At 42.3% G+C, this 15215-nt stretch overlaps 1 protein-coding gene across 2 annotated transcripts in view; it reads right to left on the bottom strand.

The window, feature by feature from the left end:
• The window catches only part of PTGFRN (prostaglandin F2 receptor inhibitor), an 80137-nt gene that overhangs the window by 16451 nt on the left and 48471 nt on the right, over positions 1-15215 (bottom strand). For both annotated transcript variants that reach the window (XM_063624671.1, XM_063624670.1), the window contains exons 5-6: positions 12390-12815; positions 6706-7125 (exon numbers count right to left, since the gene is read on the bottom strand). In XM_063624671.1, coding sequence (XP_063480741.1) covers positions 6706-7125; positions 12390-12815 — 846 coding nt within the window. The remainder of the gene's footprint in view (positions 1-6705; positions 7126-12389; positions 12816-15215) is intronic.

Below are 15215 nucleotides of genomic sequence, written 5' to 3'. Positions count from 1 at the left end.
TTCTGAAAGAATTACTTTTGCTCTGGCTTTTCTTTCTGATGGCCACAGTGACCTCATTCGAAAGCTACCCTCCACCCTGGAACAGCCTGGGCTGGTTCTAGTTCAACATAGTTCACTTCTAGGCCAGAGTGGCTTAGGGATCAGAGGAACAGGGACTGAAGCAAGAATGCTTTTGATCCCAGTGGAGTGAGTGGTCTCACTGCACTGTGCTGGGTGCTGGGGAAAGGGGCCCTGTTACCAAGAGGCTGAAATCTGGTAAGGAGACAGACATGCCAACAATGATGTTTCTGTGAGGTGTGGTGGGAGCACTCCAGGCACAGCTGCAGCATGCCAGGGAAAATGGAGGCAGCCTAGATATGCCTTTTTCCTTTTTTTTTTTTTTTTTGAGATAGAGTCTTGCTCTATCACCCAGGCTGGAGTGCAGTAGTGTGATCTCAGCTCACTGCAACCTCCACTTCCTGGGTTCAAGTGATTCTCCTGCTTCAGCCTCCTGGGTAGCTGGGATTACAGGCACATGCCACTACGCCCCACAAATTTTTGTATTTTTAGTAGAGATAGGGTTTCACCATGTTGGCCAGCCTGGTCTCGAACCCCTGACCTCAAGTGATCTGCCCGCCTCCCAAAGTGCTGAGATTACAGGTGGATATGCCTTTAAAAGACTACTCAGGTTGGGGAGGCTGTATGTTGTGGGAGAGCTGGGAGTATATGGAAACTTTCAGTACTTTTTGCTCAAAAGCTGGGAACCTAAAACTGCTCTAAAAAATAAAGTCTGGGCTGGATGCAGTAACTCATGCCTGTAATCCCGGCTCTTTGGGAGGCCGAGGCAGGTAGGTCACTTGAGCCCAGGTGTTCAAGACTAACCTGGGGAACATGGCAAAATCCCGTCTCTATAAAAAATACAAAAATTAGCTGAGCACAGTGGTGCACACCTGCAGTCCCAGCTACTCAGGTGACTGAGGTAGGAGGAGGATTGCTTGAGCCTGGGAAGTTGGGGCTACAGTGAGTCAAGATCGTGCCACTGCACTTCAGCCTGGGTGATAGAGCAAAATCCTGTCTCGATAAATAAATAAATAAATAAATAAATAAATAAATAAAATTAAAATAAAGTCTGGTTAAAAAACAAAACAAAAAAACTCTACACAAACTGGGTTTGTCTTACATGCCTCCCTGAGAACGCTGCAGGCAGAATTATTATTTTTAACTCACTTATGAATTCCTCTTAGGTGAGAACATTCCATAGCTTTCAGCTTAGCTAATCCTAAGAGTTCAATGTTTACTTTATCCCAACTCCTAAAATCTAGGAAAAGGCAAACCTAAAAGAAATTCACAGAACATCAATGCTATGGGACTTCCCTTGGGTTTCCTGGGAAGCAACGATTGAAAGCCCTAGGTGCTGACTGTAAAACTCATTAGAAGTTAAGAATATAGGTATTACTACTTCTTGTTCAGATTGCCAGAAAGAAACAAGTATCCTAAAGTACCTTATTTAAACTTGCAGAAGAAATGGCCATGACAGAGGGAGTAACATGATGAAAGGGCTATATTTTCATTTCGACATGATGACTAATAAGATGAATTCATCAGATTGCTTTCCTAACCAAGTATATAAATATTTTGTGTTTTCCTGGGAGAAAGGTGAAGGATGGTTATAGAATATTGAACCCTAGGGGGGTTAGGCAGCTCTGGGTGGGAACTACTGACAGTTCTGATCATTCAGGGAACAGCAGGGGCGTACATAACTCTAGGGGGATAAAGAACTGACAGAATGGCTGTTCCAGGAAGCGGGGAAAGGGATGAAAGCAAAGACAAGGAAGCCTGACCTACTTCTGGACATCATCCCCTTCAATTAACTCAGCTCTCAGCCCTGGCTCCCTCAGGCCTTATACCCTGGACTTGCTCTGCCTGGAGCGGTGAGGTGGGGCAGGATTAGGCCAAACTGCCTGGAGTTGGCTGCGTGTGTTGACTGGGGACACTTACGCCATAGGCGGCCATCTGTCAGTGAGTACAGGTTAGCAGCAACCATGGTGATCAAGGGCGGGCAGCGGGGGTCACATTTTTCTCAGATTAGAAATTTCATGGTAATACACAGAACTACACTGAGGGGCTTTTCTAGTGCTCAGGCCCCTTCTAAGAGAACATAAAATGACGAAACATTAAGAAATTCTCATGGATTTATCTCATGGATTATCTATTTAATTTGAAGCAGCAAAGAAGACTTACTTAATTCGAACAAATTTCACTTTTTCTTTATGTTTCCAAAGAAAACCCAAATACCTCCTAGGTCACGTTACAGTTCTCACTTCCCCTACTGGACGTGGGAATCAACGGGGCATTTGTGCTGCAGCTCACAAGGCAGACAAGGACTGGGGAAAAGGCCTGCATCGTGGTGAGCTATTCACAGGAGTGGATTTCCTCCTAACGAAATCAGCAGCTCACTGTTAATATGGGTCATTATCCCAGGCTTAGAAATATTTTCATTATGGTCAATTTCTGTGGTAATTCTGTTTTTGTGAGGGGATTTGTCTGGTTAACTTCACAGATGACAGGGTATGGTACAGAGAGTTTAAATGAACAACCAGAGTCACTAGGGGTCCCCCAATTCCTAGTCTGCAGAGAGTATAGGAACTACTTAACTTTTAAATACAAACATTGACATAAACCATGTTCCAACCTTGGCCTCTAAAAAAAGCTGTTAGTGGCAGTTTTTTTAATGAAAGCAAAAGTTACAGACCATCTGCATGTCCATCAGTAAGGTAATGGCTAAGCAAATTCAAGTACGTAAAGTCATTAAAAGTGGTATTAATGTTTACCTAGAATTGGTTACAATATGGAAAGTGCTGATCTTATAACACTAAAGGGAGAAAAGCAGGTCTTAAAATTGTATGTACAGCTTGATCTCAAAGTCACGAAGAAAACATACAAGAAAAACATTCTAGGAAGATGAACAACACAAATTAACAGTCTCTGGTAGGATGATGGATAAGTCTCTTTCCCTTCTTTCTACGTTACTATATTTTCAAATTTTCTATATATTACGAAGAAAAAAATTTATTATTCTTCTTTTAAAAGGCCAAAGTCTACACTATCATATTTAAATACCATTTTCCTGTTGACACTTTGAATCAGTAAAACCCAGTACTCAGTAGGGTCCCTTGGTTTTCAATATCAAAAAGCAGGTGCCCTGAAATCAGGGGACAGGAAGGTGAACACTGGAAGAACCCCTTTGTTGCATGTCTTAAGGTATGTCACTGATTTTTAGGAAGCAAAGGCTATTCAGTTTCAAATCAATGTTTGCTGGTGGCTATTCAGGGCTATAGTATTGTTCTGGGTGCTGAATTTGATGGCAGCTTCCCCTAATTAAAATGTGAACTGGCCATGACAACTCTGTGGATTTAATAAAATAAAACCTTAGGCAATCTATTCAATCTGGAAGCTACAGTGGTTTTATCTGTTATGCTGAGATTTAAAGAATTGAGGAATAGATTCAACATCCATTCCTCACCCAGAAATAGATACAAAATACTCTGTGTCTCCCCTTTTCCACATAGGAGTTTAAAAGAAAGATCAAATAACAATTGTAAAACAAGATGGAACAGATTCCTACAGACAGCAAAACAAATACACAAATAAAGGACAAAAACCACATAATAATCTCAACAGACAGAGAAAAAGCATCTGACCACATTCAACACCTTTCCATGACAAAAATACTCAACAAACTAGGAATGAAAAAAAAAACTAAGAATGGAAGGAAACACACTAGGAGTGGAAGGAAACTTCCTCAATCTGATAAAGGGCATCTATGAAAATCCCACAGTGAACATGATACTTAAAGGTGAATGAGACTGAACACTTTCTTTCCCCCTATGATCCGAAACAAGACAAGAATGTCCACTTGTGCTACTTCTATTCAACATTGTATTGGAGGTTCTGGCTGGGCAATTACTCGAGAAAAAGAAATAGAAGATATTCAGCTTGGAAGGGAGAAGTAAAACTAGTTCTATTCACAGATGACATAATCTTGTATTTTAAAAATTGTAACGAGTCCCCAAAATTTAGAATTAATTAGAATTAATAAACAAGTTCAGCAAGGTCACAAGATACAAGATCAATATACAAAAGCCAGTTGTACTTCTATGAAACTGCAATGAATAAACAAGCCGAAAAGTAAATTCAGAAAGCAATTCTATTTACAATAGCATCAAAAATAATAAAATACTTAGGATAAATTTAACAAAAGAAACAAGATCTGTATACTGAAAACTACGAAACACCATGGAAAAAATGTAAATACCTAAACAAATGGAAAGATAGCCAATGTTTATGAACTGAAAAACAATATTGTTAAATGGCAATGTTTTCCAAATTGATCTACAGAGTTAACACAATCCCCATCAAAGTCCCAGATGCCTGGACTGTAGAAATTAACAGGCGGATCCTAAAAGTCACATGGAAGTGCAAGGTATCCAAAATAGCCAAAACAATCTTGAAAAAGAACAAAATTGGAAGTCTCCAACTTCTTGATTTCAAAACTAACTATAAAACTACAGTAATCAAACCATGTGATACTGGTATAAGAACAGAAATCTAGGCCACTGAAATAGAATTGACAGTCTAGAAATAAACCTTACATTTGTGATTAAATTATTTTTGACAGGGGTGCCAAAACAAGTCAATGGAGAAATAACACACTTTTCAATAAATGGTGCTAGGACAACTGGCTATCTCCATGCAAAATAATAAAGTTGGATCCCTTCTTCTTAACCACATACAAAATTAACATGAATCATAGCCTAAAATGTAAGAGCTAAAACTATAAAACTCTTGGAAGAAAACATAGGTGTAAATCCTCACAGCCTTAGATTAGGCAGTGATTTCTTAGCCATAGCAAAAACACAAGCAACGAAAGGGAAAAAAAAAAAAACCAGACAAACTGGACTTCATAAAAATTTAAAAATTTGACGTTTTGAGAGACATCATTAAGAAAGTGAAAGACAATACACAGAATGGGAGAAGATAATTTCAAATAATAATGTTTATGGCAGCACTATTCATAATAGCCAAAAAGTAAAAATAGTCTAAATGTCCATCAACAGATGAACAGATAAACAAATGTGGCATATCCATACAATGAAATATTATTCAGCCATAAAAAGGAATGAAGTACTGATACCTGCTACAACATGAATGGACCTTGAAAACATTACGCTAAGTGAAAAAAAGCAAGTCACAAAAGTCCACATATAATATGATTCAATTCATATGAAACCCCCAGAAGAGGCAAATCTACAGAGACAGAAAGTAAATTAGTGGTTGCCAGGGGCAAGGGCATGGGGGCATGGGAATGATTACTAATGAGAGTGGAGTTTCTTCTTGAGGTGATTAAAATGTTCTGGAATTAGATAGTAGTGATGGTTGCACAACTCTGTGAATATACTAGAAACCATTAAATTGTACACTCTATATAGTGAATTTTATAGTATGTGAGTTATATCTCAATAAAGCTGCTATTAAAAACAAACAGATACACAATAAAGGAGGCCTATGCTTTCTCCAAATCTAAGGGCTTAAATCAATATTTACCCTTTAATTTAAAGGTCAAGAGATGTTAGAAGATTATTTCACTATATACCATAAAAGGCTGTAATAATAGAAAATAATATTAATAGAAAACAAACGTTATTAGAGTCTAGCTTACCTTTAATATAAATGCTAATCATTTAATTCAACAAATATCTTACATTCATTATACTGATTCAATTGATACCTGAATTTTTACAGATGAGTATTAATTTATACATTCACAAATTTCTAACTAAAACCCAGGAACCCAGGGCAGAGTTAGTGAAAACATTTAGTATTAAACTCATAAATGATAATCCTTTGCATTGATATTCTAAATAAGATTGGGGTTTAAATACCTTTAAATCATCTTCCTACTGAAACACACACATACACAGACAGAGGATGTTAAAAATCTTCCACTTTTGGCAAGTCATTTAACACCTTGGGAGGCTCAATTCCCTCCTCTCTTTCTTTATACTCCACCATGCTCCCTAAAGTATCTGAAGTAGCTGAGCTTCAGCTCATTTTCTTAAAATGAAAGCAGAAATGAAAACATACATTCATCAAAAACTTGTACATGAATGTCCACAGCAGCATTATTTATAACAGTCAAGAACTGGAAACACCCAAATGTCCATCAACTGATGAATGGATAAACACAATTGTGGCATATCCATACAATGGAATCTTATTCAGTCATAAAAATGAACAAAGCACTGATACATGCTACGATATGGATGACCCTTGAAAACATTTTGCTCCAAAAAAGAAGCCAGATACAAAGGCCACATATTATATTCCATTTATGTAAAATGTCCATAATAGGCAAAATGTATAGAGACAGAAAGTAGATCATGGTTGCTGCAGAATGGGAGGTGGGGAATAGTGTGAATGGAGGGTATTGGCTAAGGGGTCCAGGTTTCTTTTGGGGTCATGAAAATGTTCTAAAACTGGTTGTGGTGATGATCACACAACTTTGTGAATATATGAAAAGCCACTGAATTACACACTTTAAACAGGTACATTGTATGGCATACTAATTGCATCTTAACAAAGCTGTTTTAAAAAATGAGGGTATCCAATCAAAATCCTAGGGTCTCTTCTAGCTCCATCTATGATTCAGCAGGGCTGACTGCTCACCTGAGGTTTGGAAGTCTATCTCAATAGGATTGGAGAGACTGGTTGCTGCTTCTCGCCAAAGGCTGCCCCTGACAGGAGACCAGGCTGTCACCATGCAGCGGTACAGCCCTGCGTCTGAGACCTGAGTCTGGTACATTCGATAGCGGAACTCATCCTCCTGCACTTTTTCTAAAACAACGCCATCCACCCGTGACGCATCCGTCCAATTCTCCAGCTTCACCACAGAATCCTGGTCCAGAGAGATGATGTACTTCGTTTCATTGGGACTGGAGAGGTCGCCGACAGGCTTCTCAGCCGTGATGAGAACCGAGTAGCGTGGCGACTTAATATTCTTGGAAGATACTTTGCAAGTCATCTCAAATGTATTTCCTGCAGCAAAGAAAGGCTTTGGCTGCCTCGCCTTCACCACAAGCACGGAATCTGGAATGAAGGACCAGAAGGATGTGATTTCCAACAAGATCAGTTAAAATAAAAATGCAACTAAAAGCAAAATAACCAAGAAATAGAAATTTATTTGCAAATTGCCACACAAAAGCACCTATGAAAATCTGGAAACTCAGAAGGAAAATCATGTGTATTTATAAGCGGGCTAAAACCATCCCACTGGAAATAATAGTCTGAAATGAATCAATGGGTGTCAGGAGAGAGGAAATTATGGTGAGAACTGGTTTTAAGGATTTTTAAGTCCTTAAGAAGTTTCACCAGGAAGAATTTGGGAACCCACTATTGTTGCTCCAAAAGATGCAAGGCAGAGGGCACTCCTAGCAAGGTGGGAAAGACATGGTTGAACACAACACCATGACCTCCAAGCCAGGCTCCTGGCCATACCATTTGCTTCTCCTCCCCAGGGGTCTGCTAAATGCAGGGAAAGTGCCCCTAGCTAAGCCAGCCTGCAGGGAGAAATACAGCAAGGGAGAAATGAATTCTCCCTGTTTAATCATCTGATAGTGACGTTACAGAACAGATATATTGCTAAAATGACTGTAGCGTATGTATTTGCAGATCTAATAATTTCCACTTGGTTTATACTTTAATTTCAGAAATGCTGTTTAAACATTTTGAGAGGTGTCTATGGCTACGCTAACTTTAGGTTTAAGTGGATTACTCCTTGCGTCTCTGTCAAAACAACAATGCCTACGCATGTACACATTAGAATTCATCTATTATAGTAGCACAACGTCAGGCACTTGGAAGGTGCTTAAATATTTGTTGAGTGGATGAATAAGTGAATTAGATACATTCTTTTTATCCTTTAATAAGATGATTAATCCTATAATCCATCCAGTTACAAGATGAGATTTTTACGTTAGATTTTTTGGAACACTTGTTCCACCAAACCGATTAGCAGAACATATATATTATGAACTACCTCCAGAACCACTGACTGCTGAGCTTCTACTGAGCCACCACATTCTTTCTTGATTTTCCTGTGAGTTTGGTCATTCATTCATCAATTTAAACATGTATTTGTTGACAGCCTTCCATACTGCAGGTACTGGAAACGTAACGGTGAACAAATAAATACAAAAATCCCTCCCTTTATATGCTAGTGAAGGAAGACAAATGAAATCAACAAGTAAAATATATGGTATGGTTATATGGTGATAAATGTTTAAGAGATAATAAGCAGCCAAGGAAGAGAAAAAGCATGGATTTGTATTTGGAAGGAAGGTGTGTGTGCCACAACTGTAAATAGAGTGATCAGGGACATCCTCACTGAGAAGGCAACATTTTAAAAAGAACCTGAGCTGGGAGTAGTGGCTCACGCCTGTAATCTCACTGATTAGAGAGGCTGAGGCGAGAGGATTGCATGAGGCCAGGAGTTTGGGATCAACCTGGACAATGCAGCAAGACCCCATGCCTCTAAAAATAAAATTAAATAATTAGCCAGGCACAGAGCATGTGCCTATAGTCCCAGCTACTTGGGAGGCTTGAGTCCAGGAGTTTGAGGCGACAATGAGTTATGATGGTGCCACTGCACTCCAGCCTGGGTGAGAGAGCCTGGGTGAGAGAACAAGACTGTGATTCTAAAAAAACAAAATTAAAATTAAAAATTAAATAAAATAAATAGAAAGGACCTGAAGGAGGTGAGGGAGCAAGTCCTATCCATCTTGGGAAGAGCATTCTAGGCTGATGGAACAGCAGGCAGAAAGCTACAAGGCAGGAGCACACTTGGTGTATTTGAGGAGCCTGGAAGGGCAGAGTGGCTGTATGGAGTGGGTGCTGGGGAGGGTGCTAGGTGAGGCCAGAAGATAATGGGACCAGTTGGTACAGAACATCTAAGACCACTTAGAGGGCTCTGGGTTTTGCTCCGAGTGAGATGGGGAGGCTTTGAAGGTTTAGAGTGGAGGAGTTTCAGGACCTGACTTATGTTTAACAGGATTGTTCCAGCTGCCGTGTGCTAGGGCAGAGCAAGGAGACGATCTGGGAGGCCAGGGAAGTAATCCAGGCAAGGGTGATGCCATAAATGGCAGAGTGTGAAAAGTAGCCAGATTCTAAGTCAATTTTAAGAACAAGGAGTCAAGGATGAAGGTTTTGGGCTCAGCCACTAGAACAATGGTGCTGAAGAAGGCTGGGAGAAGAGAGCTGGCAGATGTGATGGGAAGCGTCCTTTTGAACAGAAGTTTGAGGTGCCTGTTAGTCAAGTAGTGTCAAGGAGGCAATATAATATTGAGTCTGGAGTTCTGGAAAGAGGTCCGGGGTAAACACATAAATCTGGAGTCACTGGTGTCTAGATGGTATTTAAATTCATGAGATTACAGACATCACCAAGAAGGTGAGGTTAAATAGAAAAGAAGTCCAAGTCCAAGGACTATATCCAAAGACTATGTCCTGAGGTAGTCTAATGTTCCAGGGTCCAAAAAATGAACAGAAGCCAGCAAAGGAGGCTGAGAAATAGCTAATAAAGTTGGAAGAAAGCCCTGAGAAGGCAGTGTCCCACAAGCCAAGGGAAAAACCAAAGCATTCCCAGGAGGAGGGAATCACCTGTATTAAATTCTGCTAAGTCAAATAAAATAACTGACGATAGGATTTTCCAATATGATGATTACTGGCCATCTTACCACAAGCAGCTGAGGGGAAAGCCTGATTCGAGTAGGTACCAGAGAGAATGGAAGGAGAAAAACCAGACACACTGAGTATATATACATAAAATATTGTTATTATAAAAGGAAAAAGTAATAAGTAGACAAATGGGTGTGGGAAACAGAAAGATGGATGAAGAAGCAAGATCAAGATTAGCATAAAAAAAAAGGGTGGGGGGGCCTGGCATGGTGGCTCATGCCTGTAATCCTAGCAGTTTGGGCAGCCAAGGCAGGAGGATCGTTTGAGGTCAGGAGTTCAAGACCAGCCTGGACAACACAGTGAGACCCTGTCTCCACCAAAAAAAAAAATAGCCAGGCATGATGATAGAGGCCTATAGTGCCTCTAGTTCCAACTACTCGGGAGGCTGAGGTGGGAGGATAACTTTAACCTACCTAGGAGGCTGAAGCTACATTAAGCCATGAACATGCCACTGCATGTCAGCCTGGTTAACAGAGCAAGACCCCGTCTCAAAAAAAAAAAAAAAAAAAAAAATTAGCTGTATGTGGTGGTGAGCACCCATAGTCCCAACTGCTTGGGAGGCTAAGGTGGGAGGATCACTGGAGCCCAGGAGGTCAAGGCTGCAGTGAGCTACCATCACACCACTGCACTCCAGCCTGGGCAACAGAGTGAGACCCTGTCTCTAAAAACAAAACAAAACTAAAACAACAACAAAAAATACCACAACCCTCACTCCCCACCCCCTCTAAAAAAACCCAAGGAAACCTGGATCTAACAGCACATTGACAGACCAATGGGAAAGGTCCAGAAGGGAGAGAATTACCAAAGACATAACAGAGAGCAGCCATGGTCTAAGTAGTGAGAGGGGCTGGCCTCTGCCAGGACATACGCCGCGTGACCTGGTCTCAGCCCTGGGGCAGCGTGAATAAGAATTCTCCTGATTATTTCTACTTTTAGGAGAATAGGAAGCAGGGCCAACAGCTGAGAGAGAAGCTGTGGGAGGAGGTTTGCAGAGACAGAAGGTGGTATGCAGTAATCACTTAGGAGAGTGGGGAAATAAACAGACTAAGGAAATGCAGAATAATTCCCAGGCAGTGCCGAGAGCCCACTTGTCACAAGTGACCACTACTTTAAAGGGAGACCAGTCAACATGTTTGAATGTTTCTCTCCAACCACATTAGCTCTGTGTGCACAGGTAGGGAAGCTGCAGAAAGCTGCCTTTGAACTGGGTTGTAGTTTGGCCACAGTCTAATGCAAACCAAGAGGGGAAGGGAGCTAGGAGTGTATGCAAGGGAGTGATTAAAACTGACTGGGAATTTAGGCTAGGTAACAGTAGGTGACCACATAACTTACCCCTACCTCCCAGCCTTAGCTCTGAGAATGAAAGAAGGTGCTATCATAATGTACACCAGTCCAGGTGTAAGCTGGACTACAAATGGGCACCCTAGTGAGAGAGACGTGAAGACAAAATGGGAGTGAAGGACGATGTCTGGTGGTAGGATTAACAGACTGTTGGCCCCAGTAGGGTTGGGGGATTGTTGCTGGAGTACTAGACGGAGCGGTATAGAAAGACAGGAGATATGTTTAGAGAACAGGATGCTTGAAATTGAGACTGTGGAGGGGTTTCAGTTATCAGAAGGGAGACGGTCTAATGTAACATATAAGCATGTGAGTGTAGGACCAAAATAGGATAGAGGACATGACAACTACAGAGAGGAGGACAAGCAACTGAGAATGACAAGATTAACTGTATTAGAGTTCGCCACCTTGGCTGCACATGAAAATCACTGTGGGAGCATTTAAAAATTCCAGTGCCCAGAATGCATATATTTCAGACCAACTAAAATAGAATTTCTGGTGGGACCTGCCTGATCTCATCTGATCTTGGAAGCTAAGCAGGGTCAGGCCTGGTTAGTATCTGGATGGGAGAATTTCTGGTGGGACAAAGCACCAGCATTTTTTTTAAGTTCCTAGGGTGCTTCCAATTGTGACCCAGTGCTCTACACAGATACTGAAGTTAGCAAGATGGGAGCAGTGTCAGACAGAATGGCCATGAAACAAACGCTAACATCTTCAAAGAATGAACGGAGGACCTAGGAGGCAACAGGCAATAGTAATGAGAAGAGGTGGTATGGTGTGATGATGACACGAGATTCGAAGCTAGATATTTTTAGGAGTGAGCGAAAACGGCCTGGAAGCTGCAGGAAGGATCAAGGAGGGCACCTGCCCCACTTCTAGGCCCAGTTATGAGAAGTGTGGGAAGAAAATGGGCACCACTTAGGTGGGCTCTGGGGGAAACTGTCCTCAGAGAGGTAACTGTTTCTCCAGGGGAAAGAGTGTCCTCAGAGTCATCACGTTTAACGCAAGAAAGAGAAAAGGAACATTCAGAGGTAAAGTTCAGGAAACAAGAGACTTGGCTGATTGACAGTGAGTTGGAGAGGGACCTCTCTGGGGCTTGGGGACACAGGAGGGGTGACAGTGAGTCCAAACAGCACGTGCAATGGGTTGCATGGCGATCAATGTCCAGGACACACATTCCTAGTGTAAGGGATAACCTGCAGAGGGTGACTATGCATCAACACACAGCGGCACGACTCAAGCAAAGACAAAACAAAAACGAATAATAAGAAAAAAGTTCCTACCTTCTAATGCCCAAAATATGTTAACAGGCTTGGAAAAGACATCCTTGCTTTTCACCCAGCTGTTGTTCCGCTGTTTGGTCCAGGCAGACACAACACAGTAATAATTGCCTCTGTCTTCCTCCGTAGTCCTTTGGATCCGGAAATTGAACGTGTCTGTATGTTCCTTAGAAAAAATAAAGTCTCCATCCTGGGCCCGCTGCTTGCTCCTCTCTCCATATTTTAGCGTCCAGTCCCCATCCATAACTGCAAGCAGCTCGCTGGTCACCACATTGTCGCTGCGCCGGTTCATCCTGTAGTACCATGAAACCGTGAATCGGACATTCACCTCCCCACTCTTCATGTCCACCACCCGGCATGCCAGCTCTGTGGGGTCATCCGCAAACCCGGGGACCTTGGAAGCATTCAGGTACACCTGGTACTCTGGTTCTGAACAAGAGAGACAGAAAGGCCAGGATAAGAAAATAATTAGAGTAACATGGCAAGAATTAGCAAAAGGAATGAGACACGGACTGCTCTTGTTTTAACAATTAAATGCTTCTCCTGCTGGAACAGAGAGACAGAAATCAGTCATTGCATTGGATAGGATCCTAGAAGAGTGTTTTTGCAAAACTTGTAAAACACTGCCTCTCACATCTCCCACCCCAAGAAAACCTCCCAAGGACAGAAGCCCAATGTCCTCAGCCAGAGTCTTGATCTTTCCATGGCACTGGGGTCTGCTGTCAGTTTCCCCAAGAGGTTAAGGTCTTCTGAGAAGAATCTCTTAAGAAGCTCAGTGTCCACCCCCTACCAAGATTGCTCTGGAATGCCAAGCAAGCCCACAGACCTCCAACACCCCCACTGGAACAGTATTGGAAAACCCCACCCAACAGTGAATTCCAGAACTCGAGGCCCATCAGTGGCACAGTGGCTCAGTTTCCTGTCATCCTTGGCCATGCCCTAAATGCAAGGCCCTCAGGTGATTATTCCCCCTACATATTTCTGTCCTCACTTTACCGTTCCTCTTTTTCTGCGGAATCTGTGTTCAGTGGTCAATAAGCACTCCCATCCTCAAACTCTCCCACAGACATTCTCGCTACTGCCACATGTAACTCACCTGTGTCACTGTGAATCTGGCCCTAGTGAGCACCCCATGTCCCTGCAGAGAAGGGTGGGAGGGAAGCTAGCATTCTCCTAGCATCCCCTTGCCTCTGCCACAGTCCTGTTTTCACTGGGAGAAAAACCCCTCCTTCCTCTGGGGTTCACTGCATCAATTTAATCCATTTCTGCACCTCCATGGTTCTGTCCTCCTCAGCCCCAAGGCTTCCTCCATACCTGCCAAGGAGTTGATGTTGGAATCCTCTTGTGGCTTCCTCTCCTTTCCCCCAGCTCCTCTACACCTGATTACTCGAGGTTCTCCAGTCTCCACAGTGTCACGCCACTGTGATGATGTGAGATGCACTACAAACTTCCACTTATTCTTCAATGTCACCTGGTCCTGGGTCCCCAGAAGGGATACACTCCGTGCTCCCATAAGCCATCTATGCACTTTTGTATGCCAGTTAGCCCACTCCACAATGACTCTTTGCTTACAGTCTCATCCTCAAGCTCCAAACACACTGTCTTTTATGCAGTAGGCACTCAGTAAATGTTTACTGCCTTAATGTTCAGGCTTTTAGAAAAGGCTACATTTTTTTTCTTCTTCTTCTTCTTTTTTTTTGGACAGTCTTACTGTGTTTCCCAAGTGGAGTGCAGTGGTGAGATCTCAGTTCACTGAAACTGCCTCCCAGGTTCAAGCGTTTCTCATGCCTCAGTCAACCAAATAGCTGGGAATTCAGGAACACACCACCACACCCAGCTCATTTTTACATTTTTTTGGTAGAGACAGGGTTTTGCCATGTTGGACAGGCTGGTCTCAAACTCCTGACCTCAAGTGATCTGCCCACCTCAGCCTCCCAAAGTGCTGGGATTACAGGAACGAGCCACCGTGCCCAGCCTATAAAGGGCTACGTTTTTCTTCCATAGCACTTTGCCGTCTGGGAGAAAAATACTACTACCTAAACAGAACTTTCCATTTATCAACACTATCTTTATCTGCATCACCTTGATCAAAGTTTAGTTTTATTTAACATTGTTTTCATTTATGACATACAGATTACAAACTGCTGAGGTCAAGGAACTTTTCTTGTGATTTACACTTCTAAGGGAATTTATAACATTATGATTTCTCCAAGAATCATTCAGTGGGCCAGGAAATGGAAGAACTCAAAATCCTAATTCCTCAAATGTCATCTTCACAAGTATTTAATCACTTGTGCCCATCCATGGGAGTACATCGTACTGTGATGTGGACACCGTAGAGAAATCCACAGGCTGTGGGACTGCCAGGGCTAGAGAGGAATCCACTGGCCATCCTGACTGCTCATTTTACAGGCTCATGTGCTGTCACACTGCTAGGGGATGTCCTGAACCTGGGCATGGTGCTAATACACCACACCACACATCACCCTAGCAAAAAGTGACTGAAGGACACACAGCACCCAACTGTGTTTACACCATCATATGCAAAAGATAAGGAATGCTCAAATTACTCCACATCTAAACTTTCATGTCGAATTCAGGATGCAGCAATGTGGGTGCAGAGCAGGACAACTAAGTCCATCTCATGTGGAAAGGGCAGATTTGCACCAGCTGTGCATAGAGCAAGACTGCCCCAGAACACTGAGCATCAACTATCTGTAGGCAGCAGCCAGCAGTGGCTGTTACATTTACATGGAGCCTCAAGTCCATTTCAAGCACAACACATAAGACCCTTCCTGTGTGGCATGAGACTGTGTGGGGACTGAAGAA

The sequence above is a fragment of the Symphalangus syndactylus genome, chromosome 12 (assembly GCF_028878055.3).
Source record: "Symphalangus syndactylus isolate Jambi chromosome 12, NHGRI_mSymSyn1-v2.1_pri, whole genome shotgun sequence".
Taxonomy (NCBI): Eukaryota; Metazoa; Chordata; class Mammalia; order Primates; family Hylobatidae; genus Symphalangus; species Symphalangus syndactylus.
Note: the sequence above shows the minus strand (reverse complement) of the source record. Positions and strands in the feature narration are given on the sequence as shown.